The sequence below is a fragment of the Magnolia sinica genome, chromosome 15 (assembly GCF_029962835.1).
Source record: "Magnolia sinica isolate HGM2019 chromosome 15, MsV1, whole genome shotgun sequence".
In the NCBI taxonomy this organism is placed as follows: domain Eukaryota; kingdom Viridiplantae; phylum Streptophyta; class Magnoliopsida; order Magnoliales; family Magnoliaceae; genus Magnolia; species Magnolia sinica.
The window spans coordinates 73616524-73643007 of NC_080587.1; the positions used below are offsets into that span (position 1 = coordinate 73616524).

Sequence of the window (26484 nt, forward strand, 5' to 3'; positions counted from 1 at the left end):
TGTGACCTTATGAATAGATTGGATGGAAAATATATGTTATGGTGGGCCCTATGAAATTTTTAACAGTGAAAATCAAGTTTCCCGCTGCTATTTGTGGTGTGGTCCAGTTGATCTTTGGATGTATTCTCTTTTTTCCGATAATGCTCTGAAATGATCTCGAAATATGGATGAACGGTGTGGATATAATAAATACATCATTGTGGGGCCCATGTCGAGGAGCGTCAGCGCTCGTCTTCGCACACCAGCCAATCGGCTTCCGGAAGGAATGAATGACGGGGGTATTTTGGTCCCTTGAAAAGTCGGCTGTACACAGGGGAGTATTCTTGGAAGCTTAAAAAGAGGTGGGCTTCAAAAGGCTGGTGGGCCATAAAAGGGTCGTGCAGTAGGAAATTTCTCTACAGATGCCCTACCTCCTCTCTCTCTCTCTCTCTCTCTCCCCGATTTTACTGATTTCGGCCGGGTTGACTCAGTTCTGGCAACGATTCTCACCGGAAGTTAGTCCTGTCTGGAGGAGACTACAGGTACCACGGCGGCAAAATAAAAGCAATTATTTATTTATTTATTTTTTTTGCGAAAGTTCTTAATTTTCTCTTTTTCTTTGATGGAATCTCTGCAACTGAAATTCCGAATCTATGTATTTCATATATATATATATATAAACTTCTGACAATCTGTAATTAGCAATAATTTTCGTAGGCGTAGATTAGATAATGAGCAAGAAAATAGGGAATTTTTGGTATTTTTTCGGTGAGTGAATGTGGTGGAACGGTCTAAACATCACACTGATTGGTTGATCATAACAGTCGGGTTTGTGAGCATCGTATGGACGGGTAAAAAGCAAGGTTTCAGCTACCCAATTTCAACTGGAGAGTAATTAGACGGTTTAGATAATTGGAACAGTGTAACTTTGGGTTACATGTCACGAGACAGTGGGGCCCACTATTGGGATGGTCTGGATTGGCGTATAAGCTTGTTATGTGTATGATGTATGAGTGGGTATGACTTGGCAGGTGTTTGGAGTGTCTGTATCAAAAGCGGTGGGACCGCACTTCACCTCCCCTAGAATGAGGATGGAATGATGACCAGTCTATGGTCTGTTGTCAATCGTATCTGGATGGTCTATCCATAATCAACAGTGGGGCCCACCATTTGTATGGTCTGGATTGGTATATATGCCTGCTGTGTTTACGATGCATGGATTGTGAGTGGCCATTTGGAGTGTCCATGAAATGTGGGCTGGATCATGCTTCACTTCCCTAGAAGAAGGATAAGATGATGTGGATTCCCACCCATTTCAGTCATATCTGGAGCGCCACCAACCGTGGGCCCCACTAATTGTATGGACTGGCTTGGCTTATATGCCTGCCATGTTTATGATATATGGGTGGGCATAAATGAGTGGTTGTTGGAGTGTCCATGAACTGCAGGTGGGGATCATGCTTCACGTCTCCACCTCCCCTAGAATGAGGATGCAATGATAACCAGTCCTGCCCTTTTCAGTTGTATCTGAATGGTCTATGTAGCATCAACAGTGGGGCCCACTATTTGTATGGTCTGGATTGGCATATATGCCTGCCATTTTATGATGTATGGGTGGATGTAAATGAGCGGCGGTTCGGAGTGTCCATCAAATGAGGGTGGGATCATGCTTCACCTCCCCAGCAGAGGATAGGATGATAATGAGTCTGGCCCAATCAGTACTCTGCTTGGGACCTGTTTTGCAGACGGGAGCGTTTACTGCATCTGACCATTTATGCTTTTATACTGTGTTTTTGTTAACGATGAACAATGTTATTAGACAACGATCATATCCATAAACCATAGATCGAAATATCTCTGTGCCTTTTCCACCGTTCAATTGTGATCCATTTCAAAGTTTCCAAATTGATGGGGGCAGAGCCTAAAGGGCCATATCCTCAAAAACCGATCCTTGCCATCCAATGGGGTCTGATTTTGAGGATATGGCCCTTCCAAGAACTGGCCAATGGATTGGAGCCAATTGCATGAAGAAGAATCATACAATGCTAAGGCCATATGGCTTTACTATTCGGTTTAGGTTCTCTGTTGGTTCATGTGGACCCATGGTTTAGTAATGCAAATGTTGGTGTGATGAGCTTCACCATGGCTGACCCATATCCCCAAAATCCCCCAGATCGGAAGATCCTAGCTATATAATATTTAGCCTTTTTCTTGGTTGAATGTGAATCATTGTTGTATCCTCTCTTAGTGTATATTATCCAACTACCTTTGAAGGGTTAGATTCTTCCGGTCTGGTGATTTTTGGTGCGTGGGCCATCCACAAATGGGACCCTATCAATTGTTTAGATCAATAAACCTAGGGTCCCACTTGGCCCCACTTGTGCAAAATGAAATCCCAAATGGTTACTGTACATCCTTTCAGCCTGAGCCATGTATAACCAATGTTTTAAATATCGACGATATCGGCCGATATATCCCACCTATGCGATATGAAACACATAGGTAGTGCCAATATATCCCACATGTTTGATCCGGTGTGCATTTTCAATTTTTGAATCCTTTTTTTTTTTTTTTTGTTGTTGTTGAAATTATCTTAAATCAGCATCAAATTGTTACAAATATACTGATTCTTCATGTTTTGTATGAAAAATAATAGAGTTGGAGCTTTGATTTTGATATCCATTGGTTCTTCATGTTTTCCATTTTTTTTTTTTTTTTCCTTTAACCGGCTGTCAATTGAGACTAATTTCAAAGTATTTAGGACATGAGTATTTGATGAAATGATCATCACATACACTCTAATTTCGAAATTTGAGTGTAGACGGTCCGATTTGGGAAAATTTGGAAAAAAAATTGAAATTTGTCCAATTTCTCTCAAATTGCTTCCAATGTTGCACTCCAAACATGAAATCAAGCATGTATGAGGGCTGATCTACTGATTTATTAAGTCCTTGCCATTTTTTGAAAAATAAAAATCATTTTTAATTAAAATTATTAAAATTATTATTATTATTTTTTATAAATTTCCATTCAACCAGCTGTCTATTGAGACTAATTTCAAAGTATTTAGGAGTGTTTGATGAAATGATCATCACATACACTCTTAATGTTATGCATTCAATTTGAATATAATTGCATTAGTTCAGTCAGACAAGCCATAGCTTAGGACCCTATACAAAGGAAACCTATTATCTGCACTTCTTTTTTGAGATGTTATGATTTAAAAATGTGTGTTAAAGTCTTTTTTTAACAATCCTGAAGTTTCATTGAAAAATCAACCAATTTCCTAATGTTTTCTTAAAAATGTAATAAATTATCCGATACAAACGATATATCCCATGCGATAACCAATACGTATCTGTATCCCAATGATGCGATATGTAACACGATACTGATATTTCAAACACTGTGTATAACACCTCTTGGATGGAAGAGATTGTTTGATTAGCAAGTTTTAGTGTTATAACCAACTGCTTGTGGGCGCACTTGTACTCCTACTTGAGCATCCATCCAATGGGTGGCATGCCATGAATAACTATTGCTAAAAAAATAGACAGATTGTATGATCATAGCCTCACAATTGGAGGCCCAAAATACATGCTAAATCAGACCATTGCCATTTTTATGTTCCTAAACATTTGTTTAAACCACCGCTCAAGTTTCTGATTTTCTTGAAACCACTTATTTTTATTTTTATTTATCCGCATGTTCCTTCTATATCTCTCACTCATGATCACTTTATATATTACGTTAGTTTATTTTCTTCGTATTATTTATCTTATTTTAATTTTCACAAGATTTTTTTTATTTTTATTTTTATTTTTTGATTTTATTACAGAAAACCACAAAATTTGAAATATCCAGAACTTTCATGCAAAGAAATTGCTGAGAATGAGATTGTTAACTTCTTGTGCCTTACAGAACCCACTGCTTTCCAAACCTGCTTCTCCTTTCCTTGCCATTGCCTTCTCCTTCTAAGCCAAATGGACACTGATGACAAGATCCTTTATTGTGATAACTGTGGCCATCTTGCTACCTTCAACAATGGTGATGATGGTTTCTATTACTGCCAAACCTGTGGGTCGCAAGCCCAAGATGTCATTGATACCGCTGGCCAAGGTGAAGATCTCTTCAATAGTGGCATCTACAATCTGGCCCACAGCCGTAAGATCAAATCTGAACCAATTTCCCAATCCCAAAACCCGACCCCGTTCCCTAAATCCTTAAAACCCCCAAAAGAAGAAGACAAGCCGTACCTTTTCGAGGAAGAGATATCCATGCCATTGGATTTTGGGAACTCAATGGATCCTATTGATGCCAACATGCTTGTGAACAACATCAGGTTGCGGTATGTGGAGGGGGTGCAGCTCATGATTCAGATGCAGTGTGAGGCACTTGTGGACAGGTTTGGAGCTAGCGCATCTATTTGTGGGTTGTCAGGGACAATCTGGTTGAGGTACGTGGCAACGTCGGGGGTTTTTGAAGAGCAGTGGGCAACTGATGTGATAGCAGACTCGGAGAAGGCATTTGAAGACCGGGTCGGGAAAGAAGGCAAGGTCTCTCTCTCTCTCTCTATACTTTTTTTTTTTTTTTTTGCATTTAATGAATTTATGAAGAATTGGTTGGTTGCAATCACCCTATGTTAATGGACTATTAGATTGCACTTGAATTTGTAATCAAACTATGTAATAGTCTATTAGATAGTGTCCATGGGAGTTTTGTGCTCTCACTGTAGCTCCCAAGCCTGGATAAAGAAGGAGCATTACGTTAGGTTGGCAGCCGACATCAAACTTTTGTTGTAACTTTCGTCATGAATCCGGTCCCAAATTGGCTACTTTCGATGTCCTGGGTTGCTAATATGAAGTTATGGTCCTTAATAGAGTGGAATGATGGAATAGAATACATATAGCTGATTGCAATTAGTAAAGATAAGGCTTAGATGATGATGTTGAAGTTATGAAGAATATCATCTAAACTCACTAGCCTTTTTAAATGGTGGCAATTCATCCACCAGACGTGGGATTAATGCATGTCAACACAGACTATCCAAACTATGTGGTTGGTTTTCGATGGAACCCGGCATGAAAACTACATTCACTAGAGATCCTAACTGTCCAATCAACGTAATGCAAGGGCATTTTCACACCGGGCTCGAGTGGGGTCGCCTGTGGGATGCAGGGGCACGCTCGGGGTGGGTGAGGCCCACGGGGGAAGTCTCGTGTTCGAGACTCCTCACTGGGGGTGATTAATGCGCATTTCACACCGGGCTCGAGTGGGGTAGCTTATGGGATGCGGGGACACACTCGAGTTGGGCAGCCCGTGTGAGGCGGTACCCATGTGATTTGGGGCCCACGAGGGGGGTTCGGCCGAGGTCCTAACCCATGAGATGTGGGGCCTAGGCTATGAGATAAAGAGATTAATTCGCCATGCTCTAACAGTTTGAGCTTTTAGAGCAAGTGGTTAATTGTCTTGCATTAAATATTTGATGCAGGATAATTAACTTTTAGAGCAAGTGGTTAATTGTCCTACATCAAATTGGTATCAGAGCAGGAGGTCTCGTGTTCGAGACTCCTTACCGGAGGTGATTAATGTAGGGGCATTTTCACACCCGGCTCGAGTGGGGTCGCCCATGGGATGCGGGGGCACACTCGGGGTGGGCGAGGCCCATGAGGGAGGTCTTGTGTTCAAGACTCCTCACCGGGGGTGATTAATGCGCATTTCACACCGGCCTCGAGTGGGGTAGCCTGTGGGATACGGGGACACACTCGGGGTGGGCGGACTGTGTGAGGCGGTTCCCATGTGATTTGGGGCCCACGAGGGGGGTTCGGCCGAGGTCCTAACCCATGAGATGTGGGGCTTGGGCTATGAGATAAAGGGTTTAATTCACCATGCTCTAACAGTTCGAGCTTTTACAGCAAGTGATTAATTGTTCGGCATCACAGTGGCCATAAAATGAATGGATAAAAATAAATTGCCAGAGTGTCAATGTTCAAATGGAAAAAGATGGCTGAGGTTGTTTGATCAAGTATGATATTGGGTATGCTTTGTCCAGAATGGGACCCAGAATTTATGTAGTTTGGATTGGCTTATGTGTATGTCTTGGGTCCGGTGGATGAGTCCCCACCATTTAGAAAATGTGGTGAAAGATCATAGTCTAGCCTCTAATTTAGATTATCAAAATGTTATCTAATCGTTGTGACTATAGAATTGGGGAGGCTTCCAATTGAAAGTTTGTACTTTTTGGCATCTACATTAGAACTGCTCCACTATTTGAGTAGATAAGCTGCATGGCTGCAAATGTGAAATATGCAATATTTGTCCTGAACTAGTGTTGTTCTGTCATTCTTGCCAGCTTCCTATACAAGTTGGACCAACAAATTTCAATTATAAACACTTTTCATCTTGTGATGGTCAATGCTTCTAAAAGTTCCCCTTCTGTGAACCTAGCCATCCTTTTTGGCATGGGAACTTATGGTTCCTCATCAAGATTGGATGATTGGTGGACTGGAATTTATGATGGCTGATGTCTGTTTACTGGAGATGGTTCCTCATCAACATCAGATGACGGGTAAATGCATTCTTTAGTCCAAAAACTCTAAGCATGGAGTGTAGATATCATGCAAATAGATTGCATGTTTAACTCTAGAGTCATGTCTTCTTTCGTTTTCACTGTTTGATGATGAATGGAGAAACAAAATTATCTAATACCAAAGAAGCATACTGTTTACTTTTAGTCTACTATTTTGGTTTTGCCTACAAACCATCGGATTGCTGCACAGGCTAATGGATGCAGGCAGTCAATCAGTGGACTGCCTCTTTGATGAGTTGTTAACCCCAAAATGGTGCTGATCAGGAGTTTGCAATTTTCAATCCTTACCTGTTTGTCAGAGGGAAGAGATGCAGTGTGTCAGAGATGGCCTTGTAAAGCAGTATCACACGCTGCTTGTCCCAAATTTCTGTATTCTTTACATTTTGTACAAGTGCAGTCCATGGTCCAGTGATCCAAACTGTTGATATATTGGACCCAACTTTTGATGGGCCACGCATTAATGATCTGCCAGATGGAAAGAATCCTTAACCCTTCATTAGGAGGCCATCGATAGACATCATCATCATCATCATCGAAGCCTTATCACAACTAATTGGGTTGGCCACATGAATCCTTTTCTGCCATTCCACTCTACCAAAGGCCAACAATAGATGATCGAGAAAGAAAATACAGCAAAAGTCATTCAACTAAGAAAGGGCAAATACTCTCGTTCAAAAAAGAAAATAAAGAAAAAGAAAAGGTCAAATATTCTTTGTTTGCAATCATTTTTAGAAATTGGCCCATACACTGTGAGGCCATCATATCAACGGTCTGGATCACTGGAACTTGGTTCATGTAAAACCAAAAATCCAATGTCTTTGTTGTGCATGTCAGGTTCTTTTCCTTATATGATGACTTGAGCATCTATTGGATGAAACCAAGAACATTACTGTACTATTATGCTATTTTCATTTTGCTAAATAACATTTCCTCTTTGGTTGCAGAAGCTGAAATCTTTTGCAAGCCTATTGGTGGTAAACATAAAACAGAACCGCATACCTTGTATGGACAGAGAGCGGCGTTTATTTGGAGTAAAAGTCTGAAAATGAGAATACCGGTGGCTTCATCTTTGGCTATTTGTCTTTTGGCTTGTCATATTGCCAGGGAGGCAATCCTACCAACTGACATATTGAAATGGGCGCTTGAGGGGAAGCTTCCATACATGGCTGCTTTTCTTGACATTGAAAAACACATTGGGGCCCATTCAAGCACATGCCCGTTAACTTCAAGGCATTTGTTTAGGCCTGTTCGAGCTGTTGGAATACATCATTTGGAATTGCTGGCAAGCTCTGTTGCAGAACGTATAGGATTGCACCTTCCTTCGGTGAACTTCTATTCAATAGCTCGTCGCTATCTCATACAGCTCTCACTTCCTGTGGAGAAGATTCTTCCACATGCAAACCGTATTTTTGAGTGGTCGATGCCTCCAGATTTATGGTTCTCGACAAGTCCATGCAGTCTGCCAACTCGTGTCTGCGTGATGTCGATTCTAATCGTAGCTATTAGGGTTTTGTATGATATAAATGGTTTGGGGAAGTGGGAAACGAGTTTGTCTAGCGTCAGCAACTCCAAACAGGCTGTCCAAGTCAATCAAGCATCAGAAAAATCTGTTCATTCACGTGAGGTTGGTAAGAAGGCTGGTGATGCGAAGGCTAATTCCAGTGAGATGGTCATGGATACAAACCGAAGTAGTAGCTCATCACACATTCAGAGTTCTGAGTTGGACACTGCAGAATTATTGTCCAACCTTGAGAAGGCATATCATAAGCTCACCAACATACATGGTGGGTCCCTAGCATGAGCTATATATTGTCTTTTCTTTGGTTGGTATTATTTTCTTGGGTACGAGTGTTATTATTTACAGAGCTCTGCTATGCGCACACATGCAATAGGTCTGAGATCTAATCCATCCATCAGGTTTTTCTGACTTTCTACATGTTTTCCAAATATGAATCTGGTCCACTCAGCATGTGAATCTCTATATTGGAAACAGGTGAATGGGTTACAAAACCTCACCCAAGTTTTTCATACCTGTACATTTGTTTTGCAAACTGTGGCCCACCTGACCAGTCGATCAACCTGATTGTTGGGCTAGGGCACCACTATAGTGTTGTCTTTCCAATGGATGGATTGGATCTTGGACCTATCGTGCTATGCTGGCACATGCCTGGTGTGTACATTAGCTTTATTGCATATGCATGTGCACTTAGCCAAGCTCATTATTTACATAATCACTTCAAGTAAACCATGTAGACCTTTACCTTATGACGTTTTACATGATGTGGTCTACTGAAAAAAATGCATCTTTTTTGTTCAGATTTGCAGTGGTACAGGTGAGCCAACCTTTTGGTTATTTAAGCTGTTGATCTGGTGAGCTCCATCCCGGCACATGCTATGCCCCAATATGTCCCCTATCAGATGATCATGGTCATCAGATGAAAATTGACAATTGCAGCAATGGCTAGCATTTGATGGGGGTCCAATGAGATGCTTTGGAAAATCTGAAGGGTGAGATTTTTTTGGGAATCTCACATCCGAGATGGGGCCCTCTGTACGAGGGATTTGGATCACAACCCCCACATTTATAGTTTTTCTTTTGGGCCAAACAAATGCTAGATCAAGCATTGTGAATTGCCTGTTACCTCATGGCTGCAGGGAACATAGCTTTTGTTATTATTAGCACTTGCTCAAAATGCCTGAGGATCTGCTATGTTTTTTGACAGAGTATTCAAAGGACTTGCCATCATATCTAAAATACTGCAAGGATGTTGTCTTTGCTGGACTAACAATGTCATATGAAGAGGAGAATGTTGCTCAACAATTGTGGGATATATTTGAGGATCGAGAGGTAATGTGACTCCAATACAAGATTTAGGAAATGGATTCTATTTTGGATGTAATACTTATGGCTGGCTTTCTCTGACATGTTGTGTATTTTTAGAACCAGGAGCCTGCATTGATTTGTCGAGTTAGATACTCTTCAAACCAAGGAAATGCATGGTACCCTTAGAACCTCGCTTTGTGGAAGCAGGGTCCATGGTTCAGCAATTCAGATTGTGGTAGGTGGGCCTTGCAGTGGATTGTCCATAACCCAAAATTCTCTCAGACAGAAAAATCCTAGCCGGCCCATCTTTGGCCATTTTCAGTGGAATGTGGACCATGAGTTTGTTTCTTTTCTTAATGATCAAGCAACATATTTGTTAGGGGATGGGCAGTTATGTGTTCCTCCATACCCATCTCCCAACAATATTGAAGGATTAAGATTGTCTCCAAGCAGGGAGACTTTGGCTCATGCACCATCCACTGTAGTACCATCACATCAAAAGTCCTGGCAACAAAACCATGGGTTCTACCTATCCAAACTGACCTGTGGATACTGTACATACCCTTGGGTTGAGTAACATATAATTCCTCGTAGTGTGTCATAAATCATCTTATTTGCTGTAGTGTTATTGTTGTTGTTGTTGTTTTTTTTTTTTTTAAAAAAAACCTTCATTGCCCCATTTTCATTCTTGCAAGATATCTGACACATCAATTCTGGAGAATTTGTATGTGAATAAAATTTTGGAAAAAAGAAGAAGCTTGGTACAATTTCATGTGTCAAAAAAATGATGTTGGCAGTGTTGATTGAGGATTAAAAGACTAGACTATCACATTCCTTTCATAGTAAATGCAAAAAAATAAAAAATAATAAAAGGACGAAGAAGAAGAAAATAAAGTGAAAGAAAAGATTGATGACTCAAGTGTACTTCATTACAAAACGTTAACTTTATAAATTTACACAAAATACATGGTAGTTTGTTCCAGGAAATTTATAATTATACATATTTTTCACTGAAATTTACATTTGTAAGATTTACTTGAAAAAACTCCATGGGCCCGTGTAAATTCATTCATGTAGCAAGTCATAAAGAAAAAGAAAACAATCATGTGATGTATGAGTCAATATTTGGATGTTTTCATCGAACCTTTTGTAATTCATGTGATGCCTTGTATATTTGGAATGGGAGTCATTCAATTTCAAGGAGAGCTTACTGTGTGTTCATATGTTGTACCCTTACAACGACAAACCTAAGGACAAATAGACCCCCCTTTGTGTATGAGCATTATAACACAATCTAAAAAAGAAAAGGACATATATGCCCTTATATAATTAGCTTTTAAAACTTGTTAAACAAAGCACTAATTTTTTTTAATAATGGAATTTTATTAAAGAAAAACCGCCAACGCAAGGTGCTATTGCTGGAAAACTCCAACCCAAGGAAAGATAAAATATTACAATTGTCCACGGCTTTTAAGCTGGACGCCCAACCCACAATATCAAGTTTCACTCTTGTAATGACTTATTCCACCAAGGCACTTCTATTGCGAAAGCAATGACCGTTCCTTTCCTTCCTTCCCAACTCACCGCACCACATGAGTAGGAGACCAACAATGGACCTTGGCATTACCCAAGCAGTGTTGAGAAGGGTAAGGAAGTAAACCCACACCTTGTGAGTGAAGGCACAATGGATGAAGAGATGATTTATCAACTCTACATTGTTCATACACATCGTACATACATTAGCAAGCATCATGGATCTTCTCTGGAGATTGTTGATCGTGAGCACCCTTTTCTTGCCCAGCAACCATACAATGGTTGTTACCTTGGGGGCTCCATAAAACCAAGGTTAAAAGGAATGAGCTGTTTGAATCCCCGGGGCTGGTTTCTAAAGAAGCCTAGAGAAGCATTGCACTGTAAAATAGCCTGATTTTTCAACATGCCACACCATCATGTCTTGCTTCCTGGGAACTACCTACCTATTTTGGCTTGTACATTACGAATTACTTTGTTAGTTTGCTACTCATGGTTCCTCTTGAAAATTCAATGGGTCTATGACTCTGGCATCATATAGGAAGTGATAAGAATTTTTGAATTACAATTAATAATTACTCTTTTGGCCTTGTCCCACATGTGTGACAAACATCTGACCTAGATGAGATGAAAGAGGTAGTTTAGGGGTTAGGAAGGGATAAAGCTCCTGGTTTGGATGGCTTTCCTATTTCATTTTTCCAATCATTTTGGGAAATTGTGAAGGATGACTTATTTAGATTCATTTTAGATTTATTCCGACCAAAATCATTTGGCCATAGAGATGGGAAGCACATTCCTGGCGCTAGAGAAAGCCTATGATCATGTCGATTGGGCCTTTCTTGACTACATTCATGATAGGATGGGTTTCAGTTTCAAATGGAGGGCTTGGATAAGAAAATGCATTTCTTCCCCTCAATACTCTGTTCTTATTAATTGATATTGGTTTTTTTAGGGCATCCAAGGGCCTCTGTTAGGGTGACCCACTGTCCCCCTTCCTCTTGTTGATCATTGAAGTGCTTAGTGGCATGCTGTCTAAAGGAAAAGAGATTGGCCTTTTTAGGGGTTTTAGTGTGAAAAACTTCCCCCTTGCTATTTGCCACCTTTAGTTTGCTGACAACATGATTATTTTTTTGTGAGGTTGATAAGAATATGGTTTCTTTTTTTAGTATGTCCATATGCTGGTTTTAGGTTGTCTCAAGTTTGAAAGTTAATCTCTAAAAGAGTGAGTTTTATGGGATTAATCTGTATATGAAGGTATTAATGCGGGGACATTTTCACACTGGGCTTGAGTGGGGCGGCCTGTGGGATGCAGGGGCACACTCGGGGTGGGCAGCTCGCAAAACCCATGGATTTGGGGCCCGTGGGAGGCGGGTGATTCGTGTGAGGCAGAGCTCATGGATTTGGGGCCCATGAGGGGGCGAAACCCATTGATTTGGGGCCCACGAGGAGGGTTCGACCAATGATCTAACCCATGGATTTGGGGCCTGGGCTATGAGATTCAGGGATTAATTCGCCATGCTCTATCAGTTTGAGCTTTTAGAGCAAGTGGTTGATTGTCCTGCATCAAATTTGGTATCAGAGCCTAGGTCTAGCATAGGGTAGGTGTTCGACAAAATTCTCATACCCATAGTAGAGGATATAGGTCACATATAGCTTGTTGAATTTTCTGCTTAGGTGTTTTTAAAGTCCTATATTGACGGAATTTTCAGATTTAGTGACTTTAAGATACCTAGTTGCTGGATTTTCAGTTTTAGCCTTGTTAGAATCACTCTAAAGTTGTCCATAGGGTTTAAGGTACATAGGGTTATCATACATAAAGTACATATGCATCATATAGTGTCACATTAGACGTCATCAAATCTGATTTTCGCATCGCATTCATCATATAGTACACACATATCTAGGTTGTCTCTCATTAGGGTCGTTTAGTGTATGCAAATGTGAACAGGTCGTGGTTTTAGTCTATTCCCCACCATGAATCCGGATCAGATCGTTGAGGCTCTCGAAAGGATTAACCGCCGTTTGACGGCCATTAAGACGCACAATAAGACCACTACCGCGCAATTGACTGCCAACAACCAACGTATCACGCGGCTAGAGGCTACCTCTCACGGTACCCCCATCACCGAGGAAGATCACCAGTTTCAGGTAGGAGAGCCAGTAGATGAGGACCCAGTTAAGCAGAGTCCAGTCCCAGTAGAAACCATTAGGGGTCATAATAGGAACTTTGGTCATGGAGTAGGTCATGTAGGACCGTGCGCTCATGCACCTCGTAGAGAGTCACGAGATCGTTATGACCCTGAGGATAGGGTTATGAAGAGCATCAAAGTCGATGCTCCCAGTTTTGATGGTCGCTTGAACCCGAAGCATTTCCTTGACTGGCTAGCTGACATGGACCACTTCTTTGAGTGGCATGATATGTCACTATCATATCTCCATTGAGCGAGGTTCGCTAAGATGAAGTTGACGGGTTAAGCCAAGTTGTTCTTGACCAATACAGAACGAAAGGCAGAGCAGCATGTAGATGAACCCATTACATCATGGGTTGAGATGAAAGAACTTCTTAAAGAAAAATATGTCCCGCTTTCCTACCGTGATCGTCTTTTGGACCAGTGGCAATCCTTGAGGCAATGGTCGATGTCTGTATCGGATTACATCGAGAGATTCGAGGAGTACATGATGTGATATGTGATGTCAATGAGTCCCCTGCTGTGACCCTGTCTCGTTTTAGGACGGGCCTGCGCCCTGAGATTAGGCGTGAGCTCATCCCTCATGACATTGGTACACTAGAGGATGCCTACCTTAGGGTAGAGGAGCTTGAGCGATACCTAGTGCAGTCGACCAAAGCTTAGGAGCCAGACCAAAGGCCCAACTGGTTCTCCCACCTATAACAGAGATGTTAAAGGTAGGGATCTAGTCAACACTAGTTCGAACGAAAGTGAGCACATGTAGTGTTTCTGTTGTAATGGTTATGGTCACCTCCAAAGGAATGCCCAAACAAAGAAAGAGGTAAAACTCTTATCATGGCAGATGAGGAGGACGAGGACAATTGCAACGTAGAGGAGCATGAGCCTGATTGGTGCTAGTGATGAGGAGTTTGATGATCAAGAGACTCACACTCTCGCAGTGGTCAGATGGGCCTTTACCCAAGCTAAAGAAAATGATGATTGACGCAGGAACATGATATTTTACACTTATACCAAGTGTGGAGAAAAGAATTGTAAAGTGATTGTGGACAGTGGCAGTTGTGCCAACGTGGTCTCTACTAGCACCATGAGTCGACCGGGCTTAAAAGCCGAGTCCCACCCTCAACCCTACAGAGTGTCGTGGGTTGATGAGTCCTCCATTCCGGTCTCACAGCGATGTTGTATCCCCATCCAGTTTGGGTCATAGAAGGATTTGTTGTGGTGTGATGTGGTTCCCATGGATGTCGGCCACATCATCTTGGGTAGACCCTGGTTATTTGACTTGGATGTTACAATATTTGGTCGCTCGAATATTTGTACATTCATGTTTGAGGGTAAGAAAATTAGATTGAATCCTCTTCTACCCAAGAGCATACCGGGAAACAAGGAGATCACCAAGAAGGGTGATCTTGGAACTTCGAGGAAGCCCAAACCTAAGTCTCTTCATATCATTAATGCAAAAGAATTTGAAAGAGAGACTGGGGAGGATTCGGAGGTGTATGCCCTCGTGACTAGAGAGGCTTCACCCTAGGTTGGTGTAGAGTTGCCTAGTGAGGTGATTTCGGTGATGGATGAGTTCAATGATGTCTTTCCTGATGACCTCCCAAATGAGCTTCTACCTATGAGGGACATCCAACATGCCATTGATCTTGTCCCCGGGTTGACTCTCCCAAACCTTCTTCATTACAGCATGTACCCCACGGAGCATGTGAAACTGAAGAAGCAAGTTGATGAGCTTCTTAGGAAAGGGTTCATTCAGGAGAGCATGAGTCCATGTGTTGTGCTTGCCCTTCTGACACCCAAGAAGGATGGCACGTGGCATATGTGTGTGGATAGCAAGGCCATCAATAAGATTACCGTTAAGTATTGGTTTCCTATACCGTGTCTTGACGATATGTTGGACATGATGGCCAATGCTACAATTTTCTTCAAAATAGACCTTAAGAGTGGGTATCACCAGATCCGTATTTGCCCAGGTGATGAGTGGAAAACGGCCTTCAAGACAAAGGATGGACTGTACGAGTGTTTAGTCATGCCTTTTGGGCTGACCAATGCCCTAAGTACATTTATGTGGGTGATGACCTAGGTGTTGAGACCCTTCATGTGGAAGTTCCTAGTTGTGTACTTTGACGACATCCTTATTTATAGCATGACTAAGAAACAACATCTCCACCATTCGAGACTAGTGCGTGGGATCTTTAGGGCAGGGAAGTTATATGCCAACTTCGAGAAGTGTTTGTTTTTGTCTAGTAGTCTCATCTTCTTAGGTTTTATCGTGTCATCTAAGGGCATGTCTGCGGATCCCAAGAAAGTCAAGGCCATAGTCAGTTGGCCTAAGCCACGTAATATTCATGAGGTGCGTGGTTTCCACGACTTAGCTACCTTTTATAGACGGTTCATTAAAGGGTTTAGTTCCATCATGGCTCCCATTACCGATTGCATTAAATAGGGGGAGTGCCAATGAACAAAAGCAGCCTCTAGGGCATTCAAGGAGATTAAGGTCAAGATGATTGAAGCTCCTGTCATGCGACTTCCAGATTTTTTCAAGGCTTTTGAGGTCGCTTGTGATGCGTTTGGTGTAGGTATAGATGGAGTGCTTAGTCAGGAAGAGCACCCTGTCGCTTTCTTTAGCGAAAAACTGAATGAAGCGAAATAAAAGTATTCTACCTATGACAAGGAATTCTATGCGTTAGTGCAATCTTTGCACCATTGGTGACATTTTTCGATTACCGCAGGAGTTCGTCTTATTTTCTGACCATGATGCTTTGCGCTATCTCAACTCGCAAAAGAAGTTGAACCCGAGGCATGTCAAGTGGGGCCAATTTCTCCAAGAGCACACTTTTGTATTGAAGCACAAGGCTAGGGTTGAGAATAAACCCGCTGATGCATTGAGTCATAGGGTTGCGTTACTTCTCTCCATGAGCGTCGAAGTCACTGAGTTTAAGCGTTTAAAGGAAGATTATCCTAATTGCCCAGATTTTAGAGAGGTGTATGTATCATTGTTAGATGGTCAGTCTAGGGGTAGTAGTGAGTTTGTCCTAGTCAGTGAGTTTTTGTTTAGAGGTGATAGATTATGTATACCTCGTACGTCCCTCCGTGACTTTCTTGTCTGGGAGCTTCATGCTGGAGGGGTAGCTGGTCATTTTGGGCGTGACAAGACTATTGCCCTTGTAGAAGAGCACTTTTACTGGCCAAGTCTCAAGCGAGATGTGGCTAACATCATAGGGCAATGTAGGACTTGTCAATTGGCAAAGCAGAGGAGGCAGAACACAGGTTTATATACACCTTTGCCAGTCCCCCATGCCCCATGGGTTGATATTAGCATGGATTTCGTGCTTGGGCTCTCCAAGACGATTAAAAAGCACGATTTCATTTTTGTAGTTGTGGACCATTTTCCGAAAATGGCTCACTTTCTACCATGTTCTAAAACGTCTAATGCCACTAACGTGGCGAAGATATTCTTCGGGGAGATAGTTCGTCTACATGGTTTGTCGAAGACCATTGTGTCAGATTGAGATGTATGGTTTATGAGTTATTTTTGGAAAACTCTATGACACATGATGAGGACTAAGTTACAGTTCTCTTCAACATACCATCCTCAAATTGGTATCAGAGCGGGAGGTCTCGTGTTCGAGACTCCTCACCGGGGGTGATTAATGCGAGGGCATTTTCACACCGAGCTCGAGTGGGGTGGTCTGTGGGATGCAAGGGCACACTTGGGGTGAGTGGCCCTCAAAGCCCATGGATTTGGGGCCCACGAGGAGGGCTTGGCCGAGTATCTAACCCATGGATTTGGTGCCTGCGCTATGAGATAAAGGGATTAATTCGCCATGCTCTATCAGTTTGAGCTTTTAGAGCAAGCGGTTAATTGTCCTGCATCAGGTATCTTCTTCTCTAGCTGATTCTTTTGGATGCAAGGTCGGTGTCTACCTACTCTCTGTTAGGGCTGCCTTTGTGTATTGGGAAGCCTCCTTTATACTATGGGACAAGATAATTAAAAGAATGGAAAGGAAATTCAGCACTTGGAAATTCAATCTGTTATCTTTAGGTGGCAGATTGAATTTAATTAAGGCTTCCCTATCTAATTTGCCTATCTATTTCTTGTCTCCTTTTCGTTGCCCAAAGTCTGTAATAGTAAAGATTGACAAACTAAGAAGAAATTTCTTGTAGCAAGGAGGTTCAACTGCTAAGAAATTCCTCCTGTTAATCTGGAAAGAGGTTTGTACTCCTTATGAATAAGGGGAACAAACATTAAGAACCTCCAGGTTGTCAATGAGGCTTTCTTCGGAAAATGGATATGGAGGTTTGGAAATGAGAGTAAAAGTCTTTGGTGTCAGATCATTGCTACTAAATATGGCCTATTCTGCCAAGGGTGGTGGACAAAAAGCTCCTCTTTATCGTGCATCCTTTTTATGGAAAGAAATAGCCAGGGTAGCCCCTGTAGTATTTGAAATGGTCTCTTTCACTCTCGGTAATGGTTTGAAGATGAGTTTCTGGTTGGATCTATGGTGTGGTGCCCACACCATGGCTGAATCTTTCCCAGCGTTATTTGCTATCACTTGTAAGCCAAGCATTTTGGTGGGAGATTGTTTCGTAAACAATGGAGGTGGAGGTGTTTGGCCCCCTCCCTTTTGATGGAATCTTTCTGATTCTGAAATTGAGTTTACTTTTAATCTCGTATGCAGGTTTTTCTCCCATCTTCTAGTCTAGGTGATTCTCTTCATTGGTTGTTGTCGGGGTCAAGGCTTTTATCTGTTCGATCGCTTTCAACGTTTTCAGTTTTTACCACCTGCTGCCATGCTAGGTCCTTGTGGTTTTACGAAGTGCCACCGAAGGTATCAGCCTTTGGGTGGCTGGTGGGCCGGAACAGAATTCTGACCATAGATATTTTGAAAAAAAAAATGGAATGTCTCTCACCAATGTGGTCGATTTTGCCTTAGGGCAGAGGAGACAATAGACCACCTCTTTATTCATCGTCTTTTCTCTTCGGATATTTGGTGGAGTGTCCTTTGTTTCGTTGGAGTCTCATGGGTAATGCCTAATTCTATAGATGACCTCTTCTGTGGGTGGCATGCAGAACCAAGAGGAGCAATTGGAAAAAGGAAGTGGCGTACTCTTCTCATGGCAATTTTGTGGGTTGTGTGGGCAGAGAGGAATAATCTCTGTTTTAGGAATCTCAATATCTCTTTGGCTAGGGTGTTCTCTAGGGTTTTAGTTTTGTTCAGAGATTGGGCTCCTTAAGCTTTTGTTCTTTGGTTTTGTGCCAACCACGAGGCAGGCCATTGTATTTTATTTTCTTTGTTTCTTTTTTTCTTGTCTTCTTTTGTTTTCTTTGGTTGTGTGTTTTTGTAGTCTTTCTTTGTGCAGCTTAATAAAATTCTCATCTTTCAAAAAATTAAAAAAAGAAAGAAGAAGAGATCACTCAAAGCAATGTGTTTCACTACACAAGCTCTATTCTTTAAAAGGATGGGGAGATTTACATGGATGTCTCCATTAGAACTAGTGTTGGGAAGACGAAGTGGAGACGTGCCTCTAGATTGTTGTGTGATAACCACATTCCTATGAACCCTAAGGAACTTTTTATTGCACAACTATTTAGATGGCTATGCTATATGGGGCAGCCTGTTGGGCAGTTAGAAGGCAACATAAGCATAAATTGAGTGTTGTAGAGATGATGATGTTGAGGCTGATGTGTAGGAAGACTAGCAAGGATAGCATTAATAATGAGGTCATCTTTAGCGACCTAGGAATGAACCAAGTAAGATATAAAATGATATAGAGACTAGAGCATATTGAGATGGTTCGGTCATGTATGATAAAGACTGGAGGTGGCTCTTGTAAGGAGGAGAAATTGATTATAGGGTTGAAGGGCTCGAAATGAGGATGGGAGGAAGATCTAAGAGACTCATGTAGAGGTAGCGAGAAGGGATAGGAAGGATTTTTCCCTTATGATAGTACTTGTAGAAGGTGCATTTTGTCAAGCACCATGTAGTCCCCAGGGCGTATGGGTTTGACACCCAATAAGGGATAGGGAAGGTGGTCAATGCTGATGAGGCAGTGTGAGCACATCATGCATTAACGATTTTAACAAGAAGTAGGAGTTTCCCATGGTAGGGTCCAGGGCAACAGGGTGGACGAATAAACTTTGATTCACTCTTGTAGTTAGGAAGGTGGAGGTAGTCGACCTCCAAAGGGTTGTTGGTGCCATAGCTAGAGACTCAACAACTGAAAGGGAACAACCCTGGATGGATGAGATGCTTGGATTTCATGCCAGAGCCATTGATGCATCCATGGGATTTGGTTGTTAGAGGTGTACACGAGTTGAGCCGAGCCGAGCTTTGCCCAGCTCGGCTCAACTCGGCCAACTTGAGTCCTCAGCTCGTGCTCAGCTCGGCTCGGCCTTCGAGCTTAGAACAGCAGCTCGGCCCGGCCAGCAGCTCGGTCCAGTTTGAGTTGATTTTTCGAGTCAAGTTTGAGTTCGAGTGTTCGAGCCCCAAGTGGGCCCCACAATGATCTTCAGCAACACCACCTAATCCCCCCATAAATCCATCCCATACATCCATCATCCATAAATCCAACCATCCTCCCATACATCCATCATCCATAAATCCAACCGTCCTACAGTTCAGTGATCCATAATCCATTCATCAAATAAGCAATTTAATTATTTTTAAATCAATAATATATGATGATAATAATAATAATATAAACAGTGGGCCACAACCCACAGCCACTCGGCCAGTGGTGTCCAACTGTACCAGAGCCACCCGACTAGTGGTCGCTGGTCGGATGGGTTCCGTTACTTGCCGGAAAAATGGAGAGAGATGGGAGGAGAGGACTCACTTTCAGATGTCGGTCATTTGGACAAACGCTGGAAGGAGAGTATTCGTCGGGCGGTGGAGAACGACGATGGATTTGGGCGGGATTCTTGGATTTGGGCGAACGGATGACCGAGAGGCGGCAAACGGGTTAGGGTTACTGGCCGATTTGGGCGAAAGGGGGAGAGTCGGACGATTTGGGCGCTGGCCCGCTGGGTTAGGGTCGGGCGAAGTAAGGGTTTTTTTTTTAAAAAATAAAAATAAAAATTTAAAAAGCTATATGTATGACTCAAAACTCAATCCGAGTCAAGTTGAGCTCAATACCGAGTCGAGCTAGGACCAGCTCGGACTCGACTCGAAATGTTCCGAGCTCAGAAAAAATGGCTCAACTCGGTTCGAACACAGTTTCGATCCGAGTCGAGTCGAGCTTTTCCGAATTGATCCGAGCGAGCTAATGAGCTAACTCGACTCGTGTACAACTCTATTGGTTGTATTAGAGTATAGTGATTACTAATGAGCATTGATGAATTCACTATGTTAGCTCAAGATCTCATTCATATAAATATCATACTGTAAGAAGTGATTCATTAAGGGGGTGTTTGGTTGCTATATCTCGTTGATGAATTCACTATATTTCTTGGCTTAGTCATTCCCTGCCTTTTACCAAAAAAAAAAAAAAAACATGTTTGGTTCACTCCTTTTTGTTAGTTTTTAAATATTCCCCAGGAATTCCATTCCCCAATTTTAACTGGGGAATGGAGAACCTAGGGAAATTAAATAAAAGACTACTTATAGGTTTCCCCAGGAAACATATCAACCAAACAAAATTTAATCATTCCCTATGATGGATTAAATCACACACCCATGTGCCATGCTGGCACACGTGTGGTGTTTACACGAGCTTTATTGCAAATGTGTGTGAAGCAAAGCTTGTAAGTTGTAACTGCTCCTTTTGTATGTTTGGAGGTCATTTTTCTATATTTCTTAGTTGTGTTTTCTAGACACTTGAGGTGGCTATCCATATCCTATATAAAAGAATGAGTTTCATCTCTATGTCTAATTCCCTATGTGTCCCTTTATGTATATCGTGCTAATGCCTCTTTGCATTCGTGGAATGCTAGGTATGCTCTCGCATGAGATGGAGGTAGGGCCTTTATGTTGTATGTGCCTGGAGTCACATGTGTTCTTGATCCAAGCCACTTAGTGGGTAGGGGACAACTTTAAGCTGTCTTGGCTTATATTAGGTCAATCCACACATCAGAAAGACTCAACAGCTTGAGCAAACTTTTCAATGATTTACATTCAATGCACTGTTCTTTTGAATGATTCACATTCAATGCACTGTTTTACCTCGTCAGGTTACTGGAGATACCTGACATTTCAACAATCTTCTTCATGTTAGGGACCACCTGATGAACCGCAGGATGTTTGACATGTTTGGCAATCTTGCTTGTGTGATGCGTGTGATAGTGTGGGTGGAGATGGTGCCTGTTGGCTAGAACACCTTGAAATATGATGAGGACACCAATAATGTGGTAATTCACCACTACTTTTGAAGTCGTGGTGTCTCATCCATGGGGTATGTCAATGCAGAATGCCCGAGTGGTTGGCCTGTAGTGTCAATTTAGCATGGTCCTAAAGTTACACTGATCGAACAATCCCAGCCACTAGATTGGCGGTCATCAGGTGAATGCATAAGGAATGATCAATGGTCAAATCGAGTGAGTGATATTAGATAGTTAAGATTAGATCAGGGTGGTTTTGTTTCATGTTCCACCAACAATGTGCCTATGATTTGGACTGTCTAGATTGTGTATGCAAAATGTCCGAAGATATGAGACACTGAAACTTAAAAACCTTTGCTAAACTATGACAACCCCACAAAGCTTATCTGCATGAGTTATATAGTGCTAATGCATCAGAATGTGAATAACATCTGTAAGTATTCTCTTGTCCACTGTTAGCAAAACTCTGTTTTAAACTCCATATTTAAAGAAAAAGAAAAAAAAAAAACCCCTCTTATAATTGACTGAACATTTAAAATCTTTATATTTTGGAAGATAAGCAAAATAAAAATTTAAAAACAAGTTTTTTTGGGCAAACCAAATTAAACACATTTTTCCCCCTTTCAATAGAACCCGTTTTTTATTATTTTTATTATTATTATTATTTTATATATAAATTTAAATTTAAATTTTTATAAACACTTTTGGGGGCAGTTTAAAAAACAGAGATCGGCATTCGCCATCTATTGGTAAAATTGAGTAAAAGGTGAATTTTTTTAGTAGAAACAGACTAATTTATATGCGGATTACTTGAAAAGGAAGGATTTGAGAGAGGTAAAGAACATCATGTAACTATCTACATACATTAGTGTTCATACGTATAGAAATTCTAATTATTTAAAAATTTTAATTAAATATTTCTAGTTGAACCTTATTTATATATAATATATAGACACATATATGCAACACATATCTAGCGTCCCCCCCCCCCCCCCCCCACACACACACACATTTTGAGTCTGAACCATGTTAAACCCAAACTTTTCATCGTCTGAATTTCTGGCTATTTTATTTTATTTAACCGATTTTTTTACTGTATTTTTTGTGACTGAGACTGAATTAAACACAAATATTCCCCGTACTGTTTTTTGGCTGTATGCCGTTTTGCTAACTGTGCTCGGCTGAGGCAGTTGCTGGCCCGTGGTCCTTTGTGACATGTTGGGGTCCACATGTGTGCTTGTTCTGATCTGTCCATCTGGTAGGGCACATTGTTAGGATGTCATTGCTAAGAAATGGAGGGAATCCAACCATCACTAATGGACTGAGTAGGTTTTTACCATCCATCCATTGTTTTGACAAAGTGTAGACAATATGATGTGTGGACTGACCTGATTTTATCTTTTTGCACAATCATCTGGACCGTGGGACCTATGAGATGGAAGACTTGGACCGTGCATTTAGTGCGATGCCTGTGTACTCGTGCTGCCATATTAGTTAGCAGGTGGCCTAATTTTTTCCCACAGTATTCACAGGTTTTCGTTTCTGACAAATGTGGCTTGTAATTGTATGTAATCCACACCATTGATTGTTGCATCACACTTGTTATGTGTATAGAACATCCAGGCCATTGAAAATGTCCACTCCAACTTGAAGATTGCTTGGTGCAAAAAGTTAGGAGCACCCATTCAGTAGGTGTACTGAACTGTACAGAACAGTGGACAGGCAATGGAGGATCCGAACATGTGTCCAAGCTGTTAACTGAATCAACCACAACATGTAACTCAGCTTGGCACGTGCAAGCCTCGCTACTATGATTAAAAGATGACTCCTAGAGATTATTTGACCAATTAGAAGTCTTTAACTTCCTTCTTCCTGTGATCAAGGATATTTAATCATTTTTATGGATAGGTTATGATAGAAAAATGTCAACTTTGGTGATCATAGCTTGTCATCAGGTGGACCCCACTTAAAACCATAAATCCCAACACCTCACATGCGACATGCAAAAGCCTTTTTAATTGACTGTAAGGATTTTGACTGAACATGGAATTTTCTGCACTATCCCATGCACATGGGTCGCATCAGATCAACCGGCCCATTAAATAAAGGTGAGCCCTATATCATAGCAATCCCATGGACTAAACTTTCAGTCACGGACCATTGAAGTGGTCTTTTGTAGACTATGGTAACCAACACAAGTTAGGATAAACTAGAATGTACTTGGGATGCTGAGATTGGGAATTGATCTTATGATATGCTTGGAAATTCCTGCTTTAGTAGTTAGATAGGACAGTCTGCCCAAATCTCAAGTGGGTTCACCCCCTTTGGATTGGGTAGAAAAAAACAGGGAAATGGAATCACACTTAATGCAGTTTGCATATTGATGCATGACAATTAACCACTTGCTCTAAAAGCTCAAACTGTTAGAGCATGGCGAATCAATCCCTTTATCTCATAGCCCGGGCCCCACATCTCATGGGTTAGGACCTCGGCCGAACCCTCCTCGTGGGCCCCAAATCATGTGGGTACCGTCTCACACGAGCCACCCGCCCCGAGTGTGCCCCTGCATCCCATGGGCAACCCCACTCGAGCCCGGTGTGAAAATGCCCTGCATTACATATTCTGTTCCACCCTAAACAGGAAGTTGTGGAACCGATACTAATTCGGACGCCACATTTATATCGAGACCTACAGTGCGCTTACACACACACACACACACACACACGTTCTGTGCTTCTATTATAATGCGGGGGCATTTTCACACTGGGCTCGAGTGGGGTGGCCTATGGGATGCAGGGGCACACTCAGGGTGAGTGACCCACATCACCCATGAATTTGGGGCCCATGTGAGGCGGGTGACTCGTGTGAGGCAAAGTCTATGGATTTGGGGCCTACGAGAGGGCGGAACCCATGGATTTGGGGCCTGGGCTATGAGATAAAGGGATTAATTCGCCATGATCTAACAGTTCGAGCTTTTAGAGCAAGTGGTTAATTGTCTTGTATCATATTAACCGTTGGTTTGGTGCAGATGTTTACACCTGCCAACTGCAATATTTGAAATGATGCAAAGATTGTCAACTAACTAGGAAAAAGAGCTCCAAGCTCGAGTGACTCCCTTTCTTCTTCATTTTTTTTTTGATCTCGTCTCAACCATCTTTCCCTGCCTTGTTGCTAACATGCTCATGGAAGTGATAAAGAATCAACCATGTCTATGATATGCTCTTTAGATGCTTCAGACCCCATAGCTCATTGCAAGTTTGGTCTCAGCTTCTTTTGTTTTCTTTTAGTGCGTGTTTGGTTGCACCAAATATCATGATATTTCATTATTAATCAGTCTAATTTGGTGGAAAATATCATGAAATTTGGTGCAGCCAAATGCACCCTTAATGACTAGCCAGAATTTTATTCAAATAGCAAGAGGATTAGGGAAGTGGGAGACCACTTTCAAAGAGTTGGATGAATCTGATACGACCATGGTGTGCTGTAACGACCATTACAGGGCCATAAAGGCCATTACGTAAAGGAAACAGTGACAACTGTTACACGTTACGGGGTCATAATGGCCGTTACGGAAAAAATGACCTATAACAGCCCGTTACACCTCTCGTAAAGGCTCTAACGGCCCGTAACGGTTCATTATGGGGCCAATATATGTTTTCCTAATTTTTTCAATAAAAAAAGAGATTGTAATGGTCGTTATGTTACAACCAATATCGTAATGGTAATGGTGGTGGCCATTACAGCCACCATTAGTGTTATAAAAACCTCTCATTGAGCAATTTAGCAATACATGACCCGGTTCGATACCACAAGTGCACCCCTCTTTGAACTCGACTTGCGACTCGATTCAGGGTGCACCAGGTTGATCCAGGTCTTAAAACCCCGACTTTCAATGCATAATGACTCTCCAATGGCAGGTGAGTTGGCCAACTCTTACATGTATAACTGAAATGTTTAACCTCAAAACTGATGCAAGACATGAAATTCAAATATGATGTGCAAGATATTCCGGCTTTAGATCACGTTAGTTCAGAAACAATTACACAAAATTCCATATCCCACACAAAAGTTCAAGCATTCAATCAAGGGAAATCTCTGTAGGCCCAGGCCTACACAAGCTAGGGTTGGATCAATCAAAATTATAGACCAAACAATAATCGAAGGGTGGTAAATTCATCCACACATGCACAGAAATAATTCCCCAATCTAAGAGGTCCACAGATTTCAATTCGAGGAACCCTAAGGTTGAAGAAACGGCATAAAATTGGCGATTTGAGTAATTTAGGGTTAGGGTTAGAGATTTGGGGTGAAAAAGGGGTGAAAGAGAGGAGAAAGACAAACCAGAGAAGCGTCACACGTGTGGACAACAACGAAGGCCCAGCTGCACGTGCACTTGAGGTGTCCCGCACATATGTGGGGCCTAAAAATCAGAAAACGGCCAGGTCGGCCCTGGTCGGCCAGGGGTGGGTCAAAAAACCTCCAAATTTCAACCTGATCCAATGCACGGTCTGTGCGTGGTGCTCCGCTGAAGTTTCAACCCTCTTGCAGGGCCAAATTCTGAAAATCTGCTGTAGAGAGAAAAACGGCTGCAATAGAAGATGGATTTGAAGTGTAGATGATTGTAGGAGAAGAGAAATATGAATGGTAGAAGGTGGGGGCGAATCAGGATACGTGTGACTTCGCAATACGGTAGTTAGCCCTTCGAGGAAGGGAAGGTTTCACACCCAATTGAATCTCCACAATTCAGAAATTTAGAACAGAAAAACGCAGAAATTTTATTAATCTTCAATGAGAAAAAAGACTACAAGGAGTGCCTATTTATAATAAAACCCTATACCCCAAAACTCGCACCATGTGCGTAACCTATTACTTGGAGAATGAAGTAATAAAAAATAACAACTAATCAAAGCAATATAAACCGTCCATGATATTCCTAATAACAATAATAAGCAAAACCCAAAGTATTAGATTAATTAGAATAGCGAGACACGATCATGAGAACCCATGGTGGGATTCACACGACTATCGGGTCTACTCCAACAAACCAAAACGT

General features: G+C 41.8%; 1 protein-coding gene and 1 long non-coding RNA gene across 3 annotated transcripts in view; both read left to right on the forward strand.

Moving 5' to 3' along the window:
* Window positions 1-396: 396 nt before the first annotated feature.
* Window positions 397-26484, forward strand: part of LOC131227057 (TATA box-binding protein-associated factor RNA polymerase I subunit B-like) — a 32664-nt gene continuing 6576 nt past the window's right edge. Inside the window, exons 1-4 of one of the 2 annotated variants that reach the window (XM_058222759.1) lie at window positions 397-521; window positions 3818-4530; window positions 7513-8352; window positions 9292-9416. In XM_058222759.1, coding sequence (XP_058078742.1) covers window positions 3963-4530; window positions 7513-8352; window positions 9292-9416 — 1533 coding nt within the window. In that variant the 5' untranslated portion in view covers window positions 397-521; window positions 3818-3962. The remainder of the gene's footprint in view (window positions 522-3817; window positions 4531-7512; window positions 8353-9291; window positions 9417-26484) is intronic. The other variant, XM_058222760.1, reaches the window with a different exon arrangement.
* Window positions 20290-22071, forward strand: LOC131227058 (uncharacterized). Its single transcript, XR_009162049.1, has 2 exons — window positions 20290-20842; window positions 20893-22071. It is a non-coding gene; the product is annotated as an uncharacterized LOC131227058 (long non-coding RNA).